The sequence below is a fragment of the Xenopus tropicalis genome, chromosome 6, assembly GCF_000004195.4.
Source record: "Xenopus tropicalis strain Nigerian chromosome 6, UCB_Xtro_10.0, whole genome shotgun sequence".
Lineage (NCBI taxonomy): Eukaryota > Metazoa > Chordata > Amphibia > Anura > Pipidae > Xenopus > Xenopus tropicalis.
This window is the reverse complement of record NC_030682.2, coordinates 121,544,413-121,559,274: the sequence shown is the minus strand read 5'-3', so window position 1 is coordinate 121,559,274 and position 14,862 is coordinate 121,544,413. Positions and strand designations below refer to the sequence as shown.

At 41.1% G+C, this 14,862-nt stretch overlaps 1 protein-coding gene across 1 annotated transcript; it reads right to left on the bottom strand.

The window, feature by feature from the left end:
• Positions 1 to 1,628: 1,628 nt before the first annotated feature.
• gdap1 (ganglioside induced differentiation associated protein 1) lies at positions 1,629 to 14,775 on the bottom strand. The gene is made up of 6 exons (XM_002937076.5): positions 14,536 to 14,775; positions 9,115 to 9,307; positions 8,365 to 8,538; positions 3,933 to 4,027; positions 3,117 to 3,231; positions 1,629 to 2,589 (listed from the first exon to the last, which is right to left on the bottom strand). The coding sequence occupies exons 1-6, from the start codon at positions 14,629 to 14,631 to the stop codon at positions 2,210 to 2,212; spliced, it is 1,053 nt and encodes a 350-aa protein (XP_002937122.2). The 5' UTR covers positions 14,632 to 14,775; the 3' UTR covers positions 1,629 to 2,209.
• Positions 14,776 to 14,862: the final 87 nt, after the last annotated feature.

The following is a 14,862-nucleotide window of genomic DNA, read 5'->3' as shown; positions in this document are numbered from 1 at the left end:
TAATGTTAACGTGGGCAAAAAAGATGCTAATTCGGTGCAATACATATTCTTATTCTATTTTCTGCATTCTTTGCACATTGTCCACATTACTCGATGCGCATTTTATTTCTATAAACTGTAAATCTTTGAAAAGCTGTACTTAGGCACTACTTTCGGTAAGCAACAAAGCTATCATTGGTAGAATGAGCTCCTGTAAGCTATTTCAGCGCTCCCCTGATAGCTAGGAAAAATGTATATTTGTTTTCTCTGGGCAGTTATGCTTCCTTTACCATCCCCATTAAAGTCAGCACGTTGATTTAAACTTGTAAAAGTCCACATGTGATGTGCAACAATTGAGAATATTTAGCCATGTGACATTTTACAGTATTTTTACTTGCATAAACATACATACATACATATATATATATATATATACATACATACATACAAATATATATATAGGATCCGTTATCCGGAAACCCATTATCCAGAAAGATCGAAATTACGTGAAGGCCATCTACCATAGACTCCATTACAACCAAATAGTTAATTTTTTTAAAAAATGATTTACTTTTTCTTTCTAATAATAAAACATTACCTTGTATTTAATCCTAACTAAGATATAATTAATCCTTATTGGAGACAAAACAATTCTATTTGGTTTAATCAATGCTTTAATGATTTTTAGTAGAGTATGGTGATTCAAATTACAGAAAGACCCCTTATATGGAAAACCCCAGGTCCCAAGCATTCTGGATAACAGGTCCCACATCTGTACCATGTAAAATGTATTGCACACAGCACTGAACCCATCAATACCATGCAGATTTATCTGGTTTCACAAAATATATGGGTGTTGCTTTATAAATATCATTTGCAAAAATATTATTAGTTAAATGTTAAACCTTATTTTTTGTGTAAATCTTTCATATTCTTTAAGGAAAATTTAAATTCAACTAAAAAAATTGCCAGAAGTACTACGTTATGTCTAAGCTTTTTTACTATCCCAATGCTGCCACCAAAGCACCTTGAGCAATCAACATAATAAGATCCCAGTAGTTCCCTGTAATGTGGGATACTGCAGGCACTAGCCACCACCATTATAGAGACTGGGAGACTTGTACTTGAACACTTAGAAGAGAATAAACCAGGGTTCCACACAATCTTGCAGATGAACACAATAACAGCTTTATTCACAGTCACTAGCACAGCTTCTCCAATCCTAGGTTGCTGGTCCCTTTTTTTAGATCAGATGGCTCAACTGCTAGCAAGTTTCTGGCACAGGATAGAGATTGAATTGGGGTGCCCTCTATGGAACAACAGGCCCTTTCCTTACTCCTTGTTGTAGCCTCAGCTGCTCAGCTAGCTGGCCTACCCCTATCTCTCACCATATATGATAAGCTCTAGTAATGTGTGGGTCAGCCTGAAACCCGTGTGTTTACCCATGGGTCAGACAAGCTCTTCCTTCGGCCCTCCCACTTCCACCCTTCCAACCTCCGCCCTTCTCCCTTTGTGATGTCAGGGGTAGGTTGGTTCGGGTCTATAAATAGAGGTGGATTGCCGGTCAAGTTGAGCTCAAGCTGGTAGTTGATGGGTTAGTGTCGGGTGCGGGTCAACTTTTTGTCAACCTGCACATCACTAATGACCTCCATGAATCTGGCCTACTCCTACATCTCTATGATGTAACCAACCTCAGGCCTACTGGCTTCATCCACTTTATCTTTTTCACATCAGCTAAAGATATTGTAGCACAATACTCTCTCCCTTCTCTAGCTTCCCTGGGAAATCCCCCCTTGAATGCCACAAAAGAGAACCTGCTCTAGAATCTAGTGACTGTAATAACAACTGTAAATATTCACATAAAATGTAATGCTTTGGCTGCTACCTGTATATACAATATCAATCTGATAGTATAATGCTGAGTAATCCATTCAGATTCACAATACCTGGAAGCTCAGGAACGAGGGCTGCTAAACCTCTATGCTGGTACAATCAGTCCAATATATTAAATACAGTATTTCTAGTCATATTTTTTTTAGGTTTTACTTCACTTTTGATGCCTGCAGGGATGAAAGTAACACACTCAGCACATATAGCATTGTGCTTTTGTAGTATTTTTAATAACAGCTTTCATTTTGGAATGGATATTTTTCTTTTGTGCATGGCTGCTGATTCAGAAATGACATTTGGCCAGTTTATATTAATGCGTACCAAGACTAATAAACGTTACCTAGAAAAAATATTTTGCTTTTATTGATAGGAACATGCTGAATAATCTTTTCCTTGCGCACAGAAAGAAAAAGTATCCTGCACCTGCTAGCAACCCCACCATCAGCGTGGAACCGAGAATAGTAGGGGCGCGTTTTTTGGCAACGCGAAAGGCAGTTGGCAGCACTGCTGAAATCAGAATGTTGTTGACGTTCCCTAATACTCGGTTAAATGTCTTTCTTTGCAGGATACGTTCATAATATGCCTCTAAGTTAGGGCGCTTGCCATTGCCCCAGTTTCTTCTTGCAAATCCGAGGAACCTTAACCGGTGTAAAGTCACTGCTAAGGAGACATCTGCTAGGCTAAAAAACTGTCCACAGAGCCAAGACTCACTGCCTTCTTCTACAATAAAAATAATAAGTAATTAACAATGAACACAATAAAGGTCTTACTTAAATAGATTTATCAATATTAGCATTACAGTTGTTTATATGAAATATATGTTGAATGGCATTCTTTACTTTGTATTTACAATTTTATAATTGTACATAAATGATTAATCACTCTATAAATAACACTACATTGACCGCTAAATTGACACTACATTAAGGTGACTTGAAAATTCAGGGACACGTTAGATAAACACATGTTGCACGGCAGCACTGATTGCATTTAAAATAAACTGCAATCGGTTCAGCCCTGCAAGCTGGATTTTCTTGACATGTCCCTGAATTTTCAAGTGATCTGGTCACCCAACACTACATTACATCGATGGAACACGCCATAAGTCATCCCACATAGGAGATAATCACTGAATCTCTTGTAAGTTGCATATCCTAACTTTGCCTGGTGGGGGAAAAGAATCATGGGAGCTGTAGCGCATGGGAGGCAGGCGGGTCTACATGCTTCCAGCTTAAGTTGGAACTCACCTGGGGTTTCTTCATTTCTTCTTTGCAATTCAGTTTCAACCTGATCCAGGACTTTTTCTAGTTCCTCAAGGATTTTCTTTAGGAATTTGATATTATCATGGTCCTGCAATTTTGTCTACAAAGTAAAACACACAGTTTCAGAAACAAGTTGCCTGTAGAGGGTGCAAGGTTCCCACAAATTGAATCTTTGCCCAGAACCCACCAAAACCACCAACAACCCAACAGTGCATTAGATGGCATGGAAGATAAATCTGTCTCTGTCTACAAATGACAACAGCACAGGGCAAAATGGACCTGACTATTTTACTAAGCACATATTACTCTCCTACAGGAACGTAAAGTAGAGACCTCAGCTATTGGAGGGTATTTATTAGCTTTCCCTTTGCTATGTCCAAAGCAAAATGAGTAGAGTATCAGTGATCGGCAATAATGCCAGACATAATGGAGAATAATCCTGTGATCATTACATACCATACACTCAAAGTCATTAGACAGTGTAGGACTCACGTACAATGAGGGGCCTTGACGTGGCACGTGAGCTTACATATTTTGGCCAAAGTGTGGTACTAACACCTCATTTTTTGTAAAAATTATTTTTAAAGGCAAACTAAGCGCTGGCAAACTTTCTTTCCCTTTGTGTATAATTAATGGATTTTTATCGTTTATAGCAGCTGGTCAACTCCAGATTGTGGGTTAGACCGAGCGCTGGCACAATTGTGTGTTTCTAGCAGCTGGTCAACGCTACAGCGTGGGTTAGACCGAGCGCTGGCGATTTCTTTCTGTGTTTTGTGTACCATACAGGAGTGTAGCACTTACTTTGAGACGTTTCTGTTTGGCAATATAAGCATCTTCAAGATCTGGATTTTCCTGGGCAAGCTTCTTGAGTTCTGATTCAGTGCTACCAATCTGTGCTATAATGGCAAATAGGAAATAAAGCTCCCAAAAACAAATTTGCAAATGAGGTGTGTTTTTTATTACTCAAAGCGTGTTATTTATTACCTCTTTGCTTGGGTTACGGATACATAAAATATTGTTCTAACACTCATACTGCATTATTATTCATATAAGTAGCAAGAGCAGAACTAAGCATTTAATCCAGTTTGACTCTTAGCTTCCTCCAGACCAGGTATACAGTGGCTTGCAAAAGTATTCGGCCCCCTTGAACTTTTCCACATTTTGTCACATTACAGCCACAAACATGAATCAATTTTATTGGAATTCCACGTGAAAGACCAATACAAAGTGGTGTATACGTGAGAAGTAGAACGAAAATCATACATGATTCCAATCATTTTTTACAAATAAATAACTGCAAAGTGGGGTGTGCGTAATTATTCAGCCCCCTGAGTCAATACTTTGTAGAACCACCTTTTGCTGCAATTACAGCTGCCAGTCTTTTAGGGTATGTCTCTACCAGCTTTGCACATCTACAGACTGAAATCCTTGCCTATTCTTCTTTGCAAAACAGCTCCAGCTCAGTCAGATTAGATGGACAGCGTTTGTGAACAGCAGTTTTCAGATCTTGCCACAGATTCTCCATTGGATTTAGATCTGGACTTTGACTGGGTCATTCTAACACATGGATATGTTTTGTTTTAAACCATTCCATTGTTGCCCTGGCTTTATGTTTAGGGTCGCTGTCCTGCTGGAAGGTGAACCTCCGCCCCAGTCTCAAGTCTTTTGCAGACTCCAAGAGGTTTTCTTCCAAGATTGCCCTGTATTTGGCTCCATCCATCTTCCCATCAACTCTGAGCAGCTTCCCTGTCCCTGCTGAAGAGAAGCCCCCCCAGAGCATGATGCTGCCACCACCATATGTGACAGTGGGGATGGTGTGTTCAGAGTGATGTGCAGTGTTAGTTTTCCGCCACACATAGCGTTTTGCATTTTGGCCAAAAAGTTCCATTTTGGTCTCATCTGACCAGAGCACCTTCTTCCACATGTTTGCTGTGTCCCCCACATGGCTTGTGGCAAACTGCAAACGGGACTTCTTATGGTTTTCTGTTAACAATGGCTTTCTTCTTGCCACTCTTCCATAAAGGCCAACTTTGTGCAGTGCACGACTAATAGTTGTCCTATGGACAGATTCCCCCACCTGAGCTGTAGATCTCTGCAGCTCCCCCAGAGTCACCATGGGCCTCTTGGCTGCATTTCTGATCAGCGCTCTCCTTGTTCGGCCTGTGAGTTTAGGTGGACGGCCTTGTCTTGGTAGGTTTACAGTTGTGCCATACTCCTTCCATTTCTGAATGATCGCTGGAACAGTGCTCCGTGGGATGTTCAAGGCTTTGGAAATCTTTTTGTTGCCTAAGCCTGCTTTAAATTTCTCAATAACTTTATCCCTGACCTGTCTGGTGTGTTCTTTGGACTTCATGGTGTTGTTGCTCCCAATATTCTCTTAGACAACCTCTGAGGCCGTCACAGAGCAGCTGTATTTGTACTGACATTAGATTACACACAGGTGCACTCTATTTAGTCATTAGCACTCATCAGGCAATGTCTATGGGCAACTGACTGCACTCATAATAATTACGCACATCCCACTTTGCAGATATTTATTTGTAAAAAAATGTTTGGAATCATGTATGATTTTCGTTCCACTTCTCACATGTACACCACTTTGTATTGGTCTTTCACATGGAATTCCAATAAAATTGATTCATGTTTGTGGCTGTAATGTGACAAAATGTGGAAAAGTTCAAGGGGGCCGAATACTTTTGCAAGCCACTGTATATATATACACAACACTCTCTACTTTAATACTAGGTGATCATACCATATATTTTTTATATTTGAATATTTAGCTGAATTTTATTTTAACACCCCTAGTGCACAGAAGCTGAACTTATGGTTAAGTTTTCATTGTTTTTATTAAAGATGGACAAAAATAGATTTATAGGAACAAAAAACTGTACAGATCATGCTGACTCCTGTTAAAGGAACAGTAACACTAAAAAATGAAAGAGCTTTAAAGTAATAAAAATATAATGCACTGTTGCCCTGCACTGGTAAAACTGGTGTGTTTGCTACAGTAACACTACTATAATTTATATAATAAGCTGCTGTGTAGCCATGGGGGCAGCCATTCAAGCTGGAAAAAAGGAGAAAAGGCACAGGTTACATAGCAGATAACAGATAAGCTCTGTAGAATACAATAGTGTTTTATCTGTTATCTGCTATGTGCCTGTGCCTTTTCTCCTTTGAATGGCTGCCTCCATGGCTACATAGCAGCTTATTTATATAAATTATAGTAGACTTTCTGAAGTAAACACACAACTTTTACCAGTGCAGGGCAACAGCACATTATATTTTAGTTACATTTATACACTTTCATTTTTTGGTGTTACTGTTCCTTTAAAAAGCGAGGGGAGTTGTAACTTGATTCCTATGAGGAGGCACTGTGTAAGCAGTCAGAAACCCCATTGGAAATACAATATACTATGTAAAGGGTTATAGGAATAGTTTACCTTTAAGTAAACTTTAGTTGTAAAATTTCCTATTCTTAGAAATGTTTCAAATGGTCTTTTTTATAGTTTTTGAATTATTTGCCTTTATCTTCTGCCTCTTTCCAGCTTTCAAATGGGGTACACTGACTCAGGCAGTCGGAGAACTATTGCTCTGTGATGCTATAGTTATTGTTATGTCTTAATACTTATCTTTCTATTCAGTCTCTCTTCTATTCATCCTTGTGATTTTTATCAAAACCAATGGCTGGTTGCTAGGGTAAACTGAACCTAACTACCAGACAGCTGTTGAAATTTCAAAATGGAGAGCTGCTGAACAAAAAGCTAAATCATTTAAGAACCACAAAAATAAAAAACTGTAGACCAATCATATTAAAGATAATTTAAAGGTGAACAGCTTCTTTAATGTAGGGATTCCCAATTAGTTCATCAAGAAGGCTAGTTCAACAAAGTTGGCTTTGATGGAGACCATGTTGCCTGCAGTTGTTCTCAAAATATGTACAGGTATAGGACCCGTTATCCAGAATGTATTCCGGATAAGGGGTCTTTCAGTAATTTGGATCTCCATACCTTAAGTCTACTGTGGGGATTTAGCTGGTAGCAGCCGGTAGCGGATGGTAATCTGGGCTTCACAGACGAGACAAACAACTCTGGTTTGCAACCAAAACGATCAGGCTCCTGCCTGTGCTTTATTTTCCACAGTAAAAGCAGTACATATCACAACTTGGTATTTTGCAAGTAAACAGTTCAAGAAAACATAAGTCTCACCAGACTGTCGTTTCAACACACGGGATACCCAAATCCTCACTGCCAATGCCCGGCAGTCCTTTTCTGGAGTCCCAGAATCAGGGGACTTTGTCGTCAGTCCAGCCTGCCCCTCTCAGTCTCTCTCAGAAACTGAACTATCTGGTCGCGACTCCCACTGTTCCCTCACAGTGGCAGGTGGCACCCCCAGCTCCTCTAGGGGTTCCCAACACAGGCAGCGCTCCTGCACTGTGCCCTGCTCTGAGAGTGACCTTCAATTAGACCAGGCTCAACCTCCAAGTCTCTCAGAAAACTGACTCCTTGCTGCACACCCAGGCTCACCTTAAATGCTTCAGCTGTTGCCTAATTGGCTCCAGCATTCCCTAATTGGCTCCAGCATTCTCTAACCATACTGAGGGGCACTAGCCTCTCCTGCCCTGGAGATTTAAAGGAGCCAGTACCTCAGCCTGGGTGCTATATACCTGCCATCCAACAGACAAGTCTCACTGAGACAAGCCTTTTTGTCACATACCTTCCCCCTCTGTTCGAGCTCGTGGGTTCGGACACTGATTCCCTGGTGGAAACACACCAAATAACGATATTTCCCATTGCCTCTCTCACACTACTAAAAAATCAATAAAATGTTAATTAAACCCAATAGGGTTGTTTTGCATCCAATAAGGATCATTTACATCTTAGTTGGGATCAATTACAAGGTACTGTTTTATTATCACAGAGAAAGAGGAAATCAGTTCTAAAATTCTAAATTATTTGATTATAATGGAGTCTATGGGAGGCAGGCTTTCTGTAATTTGGAGCTTTCTAGATAATGGGTTTCCGGATAAGGGATCCCATACCTGTATTGCTATTTAAACCTGAAAATGCACAGTAGTTATATATAGCAAGACTGATCAAATTAAACCCTGACCCTTTAAAGACAAAAAGGCAATTCAGCACAATATATTTACATAGGTAATTAAGAAATGCTGTATAAAAGAAAGGAAAGTGAGTTTCAGTAGGTTATAAGGCAGAAGTTATATACTCACTGCGGATTCTAGATGTTGCATAGGCTGGTATCATTGAATCTACTGTCAGCTCTGGGTGGAGAATGCAGCCATGGGTATAGGCATCCATTGGCAAGGAATCTAAAAGCTCCCTGTAATGCTGAACCCTGGGGTAATACATGCTGCCCTCTTCTGGAATGAGTCGGGGTGTTTTTTCTGTAAGGAAAATATTCCATAATATTCTGTTTTACAAATGCCATTTCAGAAAGCACTACACATAAATGTCAGTGTAATTCAATTTATTAACTTGGAAATTAGAGTTTTTAAATGTTATGAATAATAGTGATATACATGAAAATGGATTCCAGTAAAAACAATTCATAAACCTCCTCTTAACAAACAGCCACTTCCTTTGGAAATTAACTACTTAATATTTTATTTAAATATATATACAGGTATTGGATCTATTATCCAAAAAGCTGGGGGCCGGGGGTATCAGACAAGTGATTACTGTCACTGGGGGCGCCTAACATTTTGGCACCCCCCAGTGACTGTAACTTTCCTTCTCCTGCAAAAAATCATTTAAACATTAAATAATTCAGAGCTTTCTGGATAAGAAGTTTCCAGATAACAGATCCTATACACACACACATATATATATGTATTACATGCAAAAACATTTGTTAGAGAGAATACAATGTTTTGATCACTCCATAGAGACCTTCCTCGGGGACAACAATATATATTATATACATATACTGTATGTTAAATAAGATGTTTGCATAACATTACCATCAATAAATGTTTGTTCCAAATAATCAGTGATCTGGGTGGCCTCACAGATAATATTTTCTCCGTGGACAAGAACTGGCACTTCTCCCGATGGGTTAAGGCGCATAAACCACGGTTCATTGTGCTCACTCAAGGGGAGGCTCACATCGTGCTCTTCACACTTCAAGGATTTTTCTGCTATAACCAAACGTACCTACAAGTAACACAAGTGCAGTCATAACAAAATGGGGCATTATCATCAAAATAACAAGTGTTTTATTTAGTCTGAAAGAAAAGTGCATGGATTTAGTAAATACAGTTACAGGTATGGGACCTTTTATCCAGAATGCTCAGGACCTGGGGTTTTCCAGATAAGGGATCTTTCCATAAATTGTATCTCCATGCCTTAAGTCTATCATTGTAACATTAAATAAACTCAATAGGACTGTTTTGTCCCCAATAAAGAAATAATTATATCCTACTTTGGATCAAGTATAATGTTCTGTTTTATTATTACAGAGAAAAAGAAACACTTTGAAAACTTTGAATTGATTATAATGGAATCTATAGGAGATGAACGTCCTGTAATTTGGAGCTTTCTGGATATTGTGGTTCTGGATGACAGATCCTATACAGTATTTTTGAAAAATTTTAATTTGTAGAAACACTAGTATTTGCTTATTTCTATTGGTAGAAATTGGCCTGTCTACTGTTGTCCAGTCATGTGATTCTAGCTTGGTCTAACCTGAAGTTGTTGTTTATATAGCTGTAACATAGTAACATAGTAAGTTGGGTTGAAAAAAGACATACGTCCATCACGTTCAAACATAGTGCCTATATATAACCTGCCTAACTGCTTGTTGATCCAGAGGAAGGCAAAAAACCCCATCTGAAGCCTCTCTAATTTGCCGCAGAGGGGAAAAAATTCCTTCCTGACTCCAAGATGGCAATCAGACCAGTCCCTGGATCAACTAGTACTAAGAGCTATCTCCCATAACCCTGTATTCCCTCACTTGTACTGAGAGCTATCTCCCATACCCCTGTATTCCCTCACTTGTACTGAGAGCTATCCCCCATACCCCTGTATTCCCTCACTTGTACTGAGAGCGATCTCCCCTACCCCTGTATTCCCTCACTTGTACTGAGAGCTATCTCCCCTACCCCTGTATTCCCTCACTTGTACTGAGAGCTATCTCCCATAACCCTGTATTCCCTCACTTGTACTGAGAGCTATCTCCCCTACCCCTGTATTCCCTCACTTGTACTGAGAGCTATCTCCCATACCCCTGTATTCCCTCACTTGTACTGAGAGCTATCTCCCCTACCCCTGTATTCCCTCACTTGTACTGAGAGCTATCTCCCATACCCCTGTATTCCCTCACTTGTACTGAGAGCGATCTCCCATACCCCTGTATTCCCTCACTTGTACTGAGAGCTATCTCCCCTACCCCTGTATTCCCTCACTTCTACTGAGAGCTATCTCCCATACCCCTGTATTCCCTCACTTGTACTGAGAGCTATCTCCCATACCCCTGTATTCCCTCACTTGTAATGAGAGCTATCTCCCATACCCCTGTATTCCCTCACTTGTACTGAGAGCTATCTCCCATAACCCTGTATTCCCTCACTTGTACTGAGAGCTATCTCCCATACCCCTGTATTCCCTCACTTGTACTGAGAGCTATCTCCCATAACCCTGTATTCCCTCACTTGCTAAGAATCCATCCAGCCCCTTCTTAAAGCTATATAATGTATCAGCCAGCACGACTGATTCGGGGAGGGAATTCCACAACTTCACAGCTCTCACTGTAAAAAATCCTTTCCAAATATTTAAATGGAACCTCCCTTCTTCTAAACGGAGTGGGTGCCCTCGTGTCCGTTGGAAGGACCTACTGGTAAATAAAACATTAGAAAGGTTATTATATGATCCCCTTATATATTTATACATAGTTATCATGTCACCTCTTAAGCTCCTCTTTTCCAGTGTAAACAGACTCAACTTGGCCAGTCTTTCTTCATAACTGAGACTTTCCATACCCTTTACCAGCTTAGTTGCCCTTCTCTGGACCCTCTCTAACTCAATAATGTCCCGTTTGTGCACTGGAGACCAGAACTGAACAGCACATTCTAGATGGGGCCTTACCAGCGCTCTGTAAAGGGGAATCTATACCCCTTTTAATACAGCTCAAAACCTTATTTGCCCTTGCAGCTGCTGCCTGGCATTGCTTGCTACAGCCAAGTTCATTATCTACAAGGACTCCAAGGTCCTTCTCCATTATGGATTTGCCTAGTGCAGTCCCATTAAGGGTATAAGTAACCAGTTTTCTATCCATGTGCAAACGACTTCACTAAGACCAATAGACCTTAGCTTAGAAAGCAGTCGTTTGTGGGGAACGGTATCAAATGCTTTGGCAAAATCCAAATAGATTATATCTACTGCATCCCCACTGTCCAGCTTCTTACTTACCTCATCATAAAAAGCAATTAAATTGGTCTGACATGACCTGTCCTTCATAAAGCCATGCTGATTACTGCTCATAATGGCATTCTCCACTACATAATTTTGTATGTGATCCCTTAACAAGCTTTCAAATAACTTGCCCAACATGGATGTCAAACTTACAGGCCTATAATTGCCAGGCTGAGATCTTACTCCCTTAAATTCCAATTTATGGCTCTTGGTTGGTACATTAGGGGGCACATATACTAATCCACGAATCCAAATCCGAATGGGAAAAATTCGGATTGGAAACGAACATTTTGCAACTTTTTCGTATTTTTTGCGATTTTTTCGTCGCCATTACGACTTTTTCGTAAATTGTCGCGACTTGCGCAAATTGTTGCGACTTTTTCGTAGCCATTACGATTTGCTCGTATATTGCCGCGACTTTTTCGTATTGAGTGCTCGTTAACGCCGGGCAAAATTTTCAGACTTTGCATAATTTTGGAAGCCTCCCTTAGGACTTAATGGCACTCTGCAGCTCCAACCTGGCCCAAGGAAAGTCTCCCATAGGGCTCAATGGCACTCTGCAGCTCCAACCCGGCCCAAGGAAAGTCTCCCATAGGGCTCAATGGCACTCTGCAGCTCCAACCTGGCCCAAGGAAAGTCTCCCATAGGGCTCAATGGCACTCTGCAGCTCCAACCTGGCCCAAGGAAAGTCTCCCATAGGGCTCAATGGCACTCTGCAGCTCCAACCTGGCCCAAGGAAAGTCTCCCATAGGGCTCAATGGCACTCTGCAGCTCCAACCTGGCCCAAGGAAAGTATCCCATAGGGCTCAATTCAATGGCACTCTGCAGCTCCAACATGGCCCAAGGAAAGTCTCCCATAGGGCTCAATGGCACTCTGCAGCTCCAACCCGGCCCAAGGAAAGTCTCCCATAGGGCTCAATGGCACTCTGCAGCTCCAACCTGGCCCAAGGAAAGTCACGATACTGAAGCTTGAATGAATCTGAAACTTTCGTACTCGGCGCGACGGCTACGAAAAATTTGCGCAAGTCGTAACGCTACGAAAAAGTCGCAACAATTTACGAAAAAGTCGTAACGGCTACGAAAAAGTCGCAACAATTTACGAAGAAATCACAAAATTCCGACCATTACGAAAAAAACGCATTCAGACGCTTTTCAGACGTTTGTGGATTAGTAAATGTGCCCCTAGGTGTACATGCTAGGACATTTAATTTGTAAATGCACCATATTGGCCAGTGCCAAAGCTCCTCTTCACTCCCAGCTACTCTGATTATTTAAGCCAGAGGGCCAAATAAAGTGAATAATAGAAATGTGACCATCATATAGCCTACAGTCCCAATAGTAGGATACCTGGGAGTACCGATCAGGTCCAAAAAGACCCCCCACAGGCCAAATAAATAGTGAACGTTATGGCATTTTACTGCAGCCCCTCTGGCAAAATCCAGCCTGAACCTGATTGCCAGCTGAAAAGAACCTTTGATCGCCTTTTGTGTTTTTCATTCACATGCTACAATGGGAAATACTTAAAAGTGTGCAGTTACACACCTGTGGTGCCTGGCGTACTCATATAAGTTAGAATTATGGGAAGCAATCACAGGTGCTTTACAGGCATCTGAAATTTGGACAAGAAATTAGATTAAAAAAATCAACAGCTCTCACCATGGCTTGCTACCCACTGACATAATCCACTGTGGATAATAGCAGTCCAGAGTGGCTCAAAATGTTTTCTACTGAATTTAATGGGAAGAGACATGAAGCAAGTAAGGGGCTTTTAACTTCTGCCAAAACAGCCAGTGTCACATTGGTCAAATTTTGTGCTATACACAAGGATTGGTACATATGTAGAACAAAATATATATTGTCTTTTGCAAACGGGAAACAAATCTAACTAAATCTAACTCCAATTAATTTAACATTACACATTTATTGCATTACACATTTATACACACTTGTTATTGTAATTGTTCTGTTCGTAAAAAAGTAAAGAAACATATACGTTTTCCATTCGTCATTTTTGTTTCTCTTCTTGGCAGGGTTGGACTGGGCAGCCGGGACACTGGGAAAATACCCGGTGGGTCCTGGCCCAGACCAGACCCTATTGCTGCTTCCTCTGTCCTCCCCTGACACGTTTCACATACGCGCTAAGGGGAGGACGTCAGACAGGGGCCCCTGCGGGGGGGTTTAGGGGTGAAGGTTTAGTGAAGACGAAGATTAATAATGCTCTCACTGATACACTAAAAATACAATAAAGGCTTAAGAAGCAGATGTAAAACTTGTAAACATTGCTGATGTTTGAAATGAAAGGATTTAACAATGGTCGGATGCTGCAATGTAAGTAATACAGACATGCACGTCATTTAGATTGAAAGCTCTTGCGAGCAAGGGCCCTCTGATCCTATTATAAAATCCTTTCTGTTTGTTACAAATTAATGCAAAGCACTGCCTAACTTAATGGTGCTATATAAATAAATGATGATCATCTAGAAATGGTTGTAATAAGCCTGTGTTTGCTGTGTTTACAGCAGTGGTTCTCAACCTTCCTAATGCCGCAACCCTTTAAAACAGTTCCTCATGTTGTGGTGACCCTAAACCATAGAGGGGTGGTGTCTCGGTTCCGAAGACCTTCAGAAATATGTGTTTTCTGATGGTCTTAGGGGACCCCTGTGAAAGGTCATTCGACCCTCAAAGGGGTCCCGACCCACAGGTTGCGAACCGCAGGTTTACAGTATCCATGATGCGTCTGGCCCTTTCATATATACATACAGGTACTCGTGATGCCAGTATAGTTCATTCCTGTGTTTTGCCTTGGGGATATTATGCAACATAATTATAATTAATGCAATGAAGGGTATAGAAAGAAAGGGGGGCTATACACATAAGCACAATAACCACACCCACAACCTAAGGCCTTAGACCTGACAGAGAGAGCTGTCCGGGTGCTGAAGTCGTTAGCAGCAGTGCTGAGCTGCACTCACCTTCTGAGAGGAGAACGAATGAGTCCAGTGGTAGAGGATGAGTTTGCCCTCTGTGCCGGCTGGAGCTGCAGGAGCAGGGTCTGCTAGATCAGACATGTTTAGCCTGGAAGAGGATGCTCAGTCAAGCACTTCAGCATCCAGGGAGGCAGTCAAAGGCAAGGCTTGTGGGCGGGAGCTTTGGTAGTGTGCACAAGCAAGCTCAGCTGCAGGGTCCTAATTCATCTGGCTGGGTCGTTAGAACAAGCTGGGTGCCCAGGCCATACATATAAACATGTTAGTCTTAGGCTATCCATGTTAGAGATTTTTTTTCTTTAAATAAAAAACAAA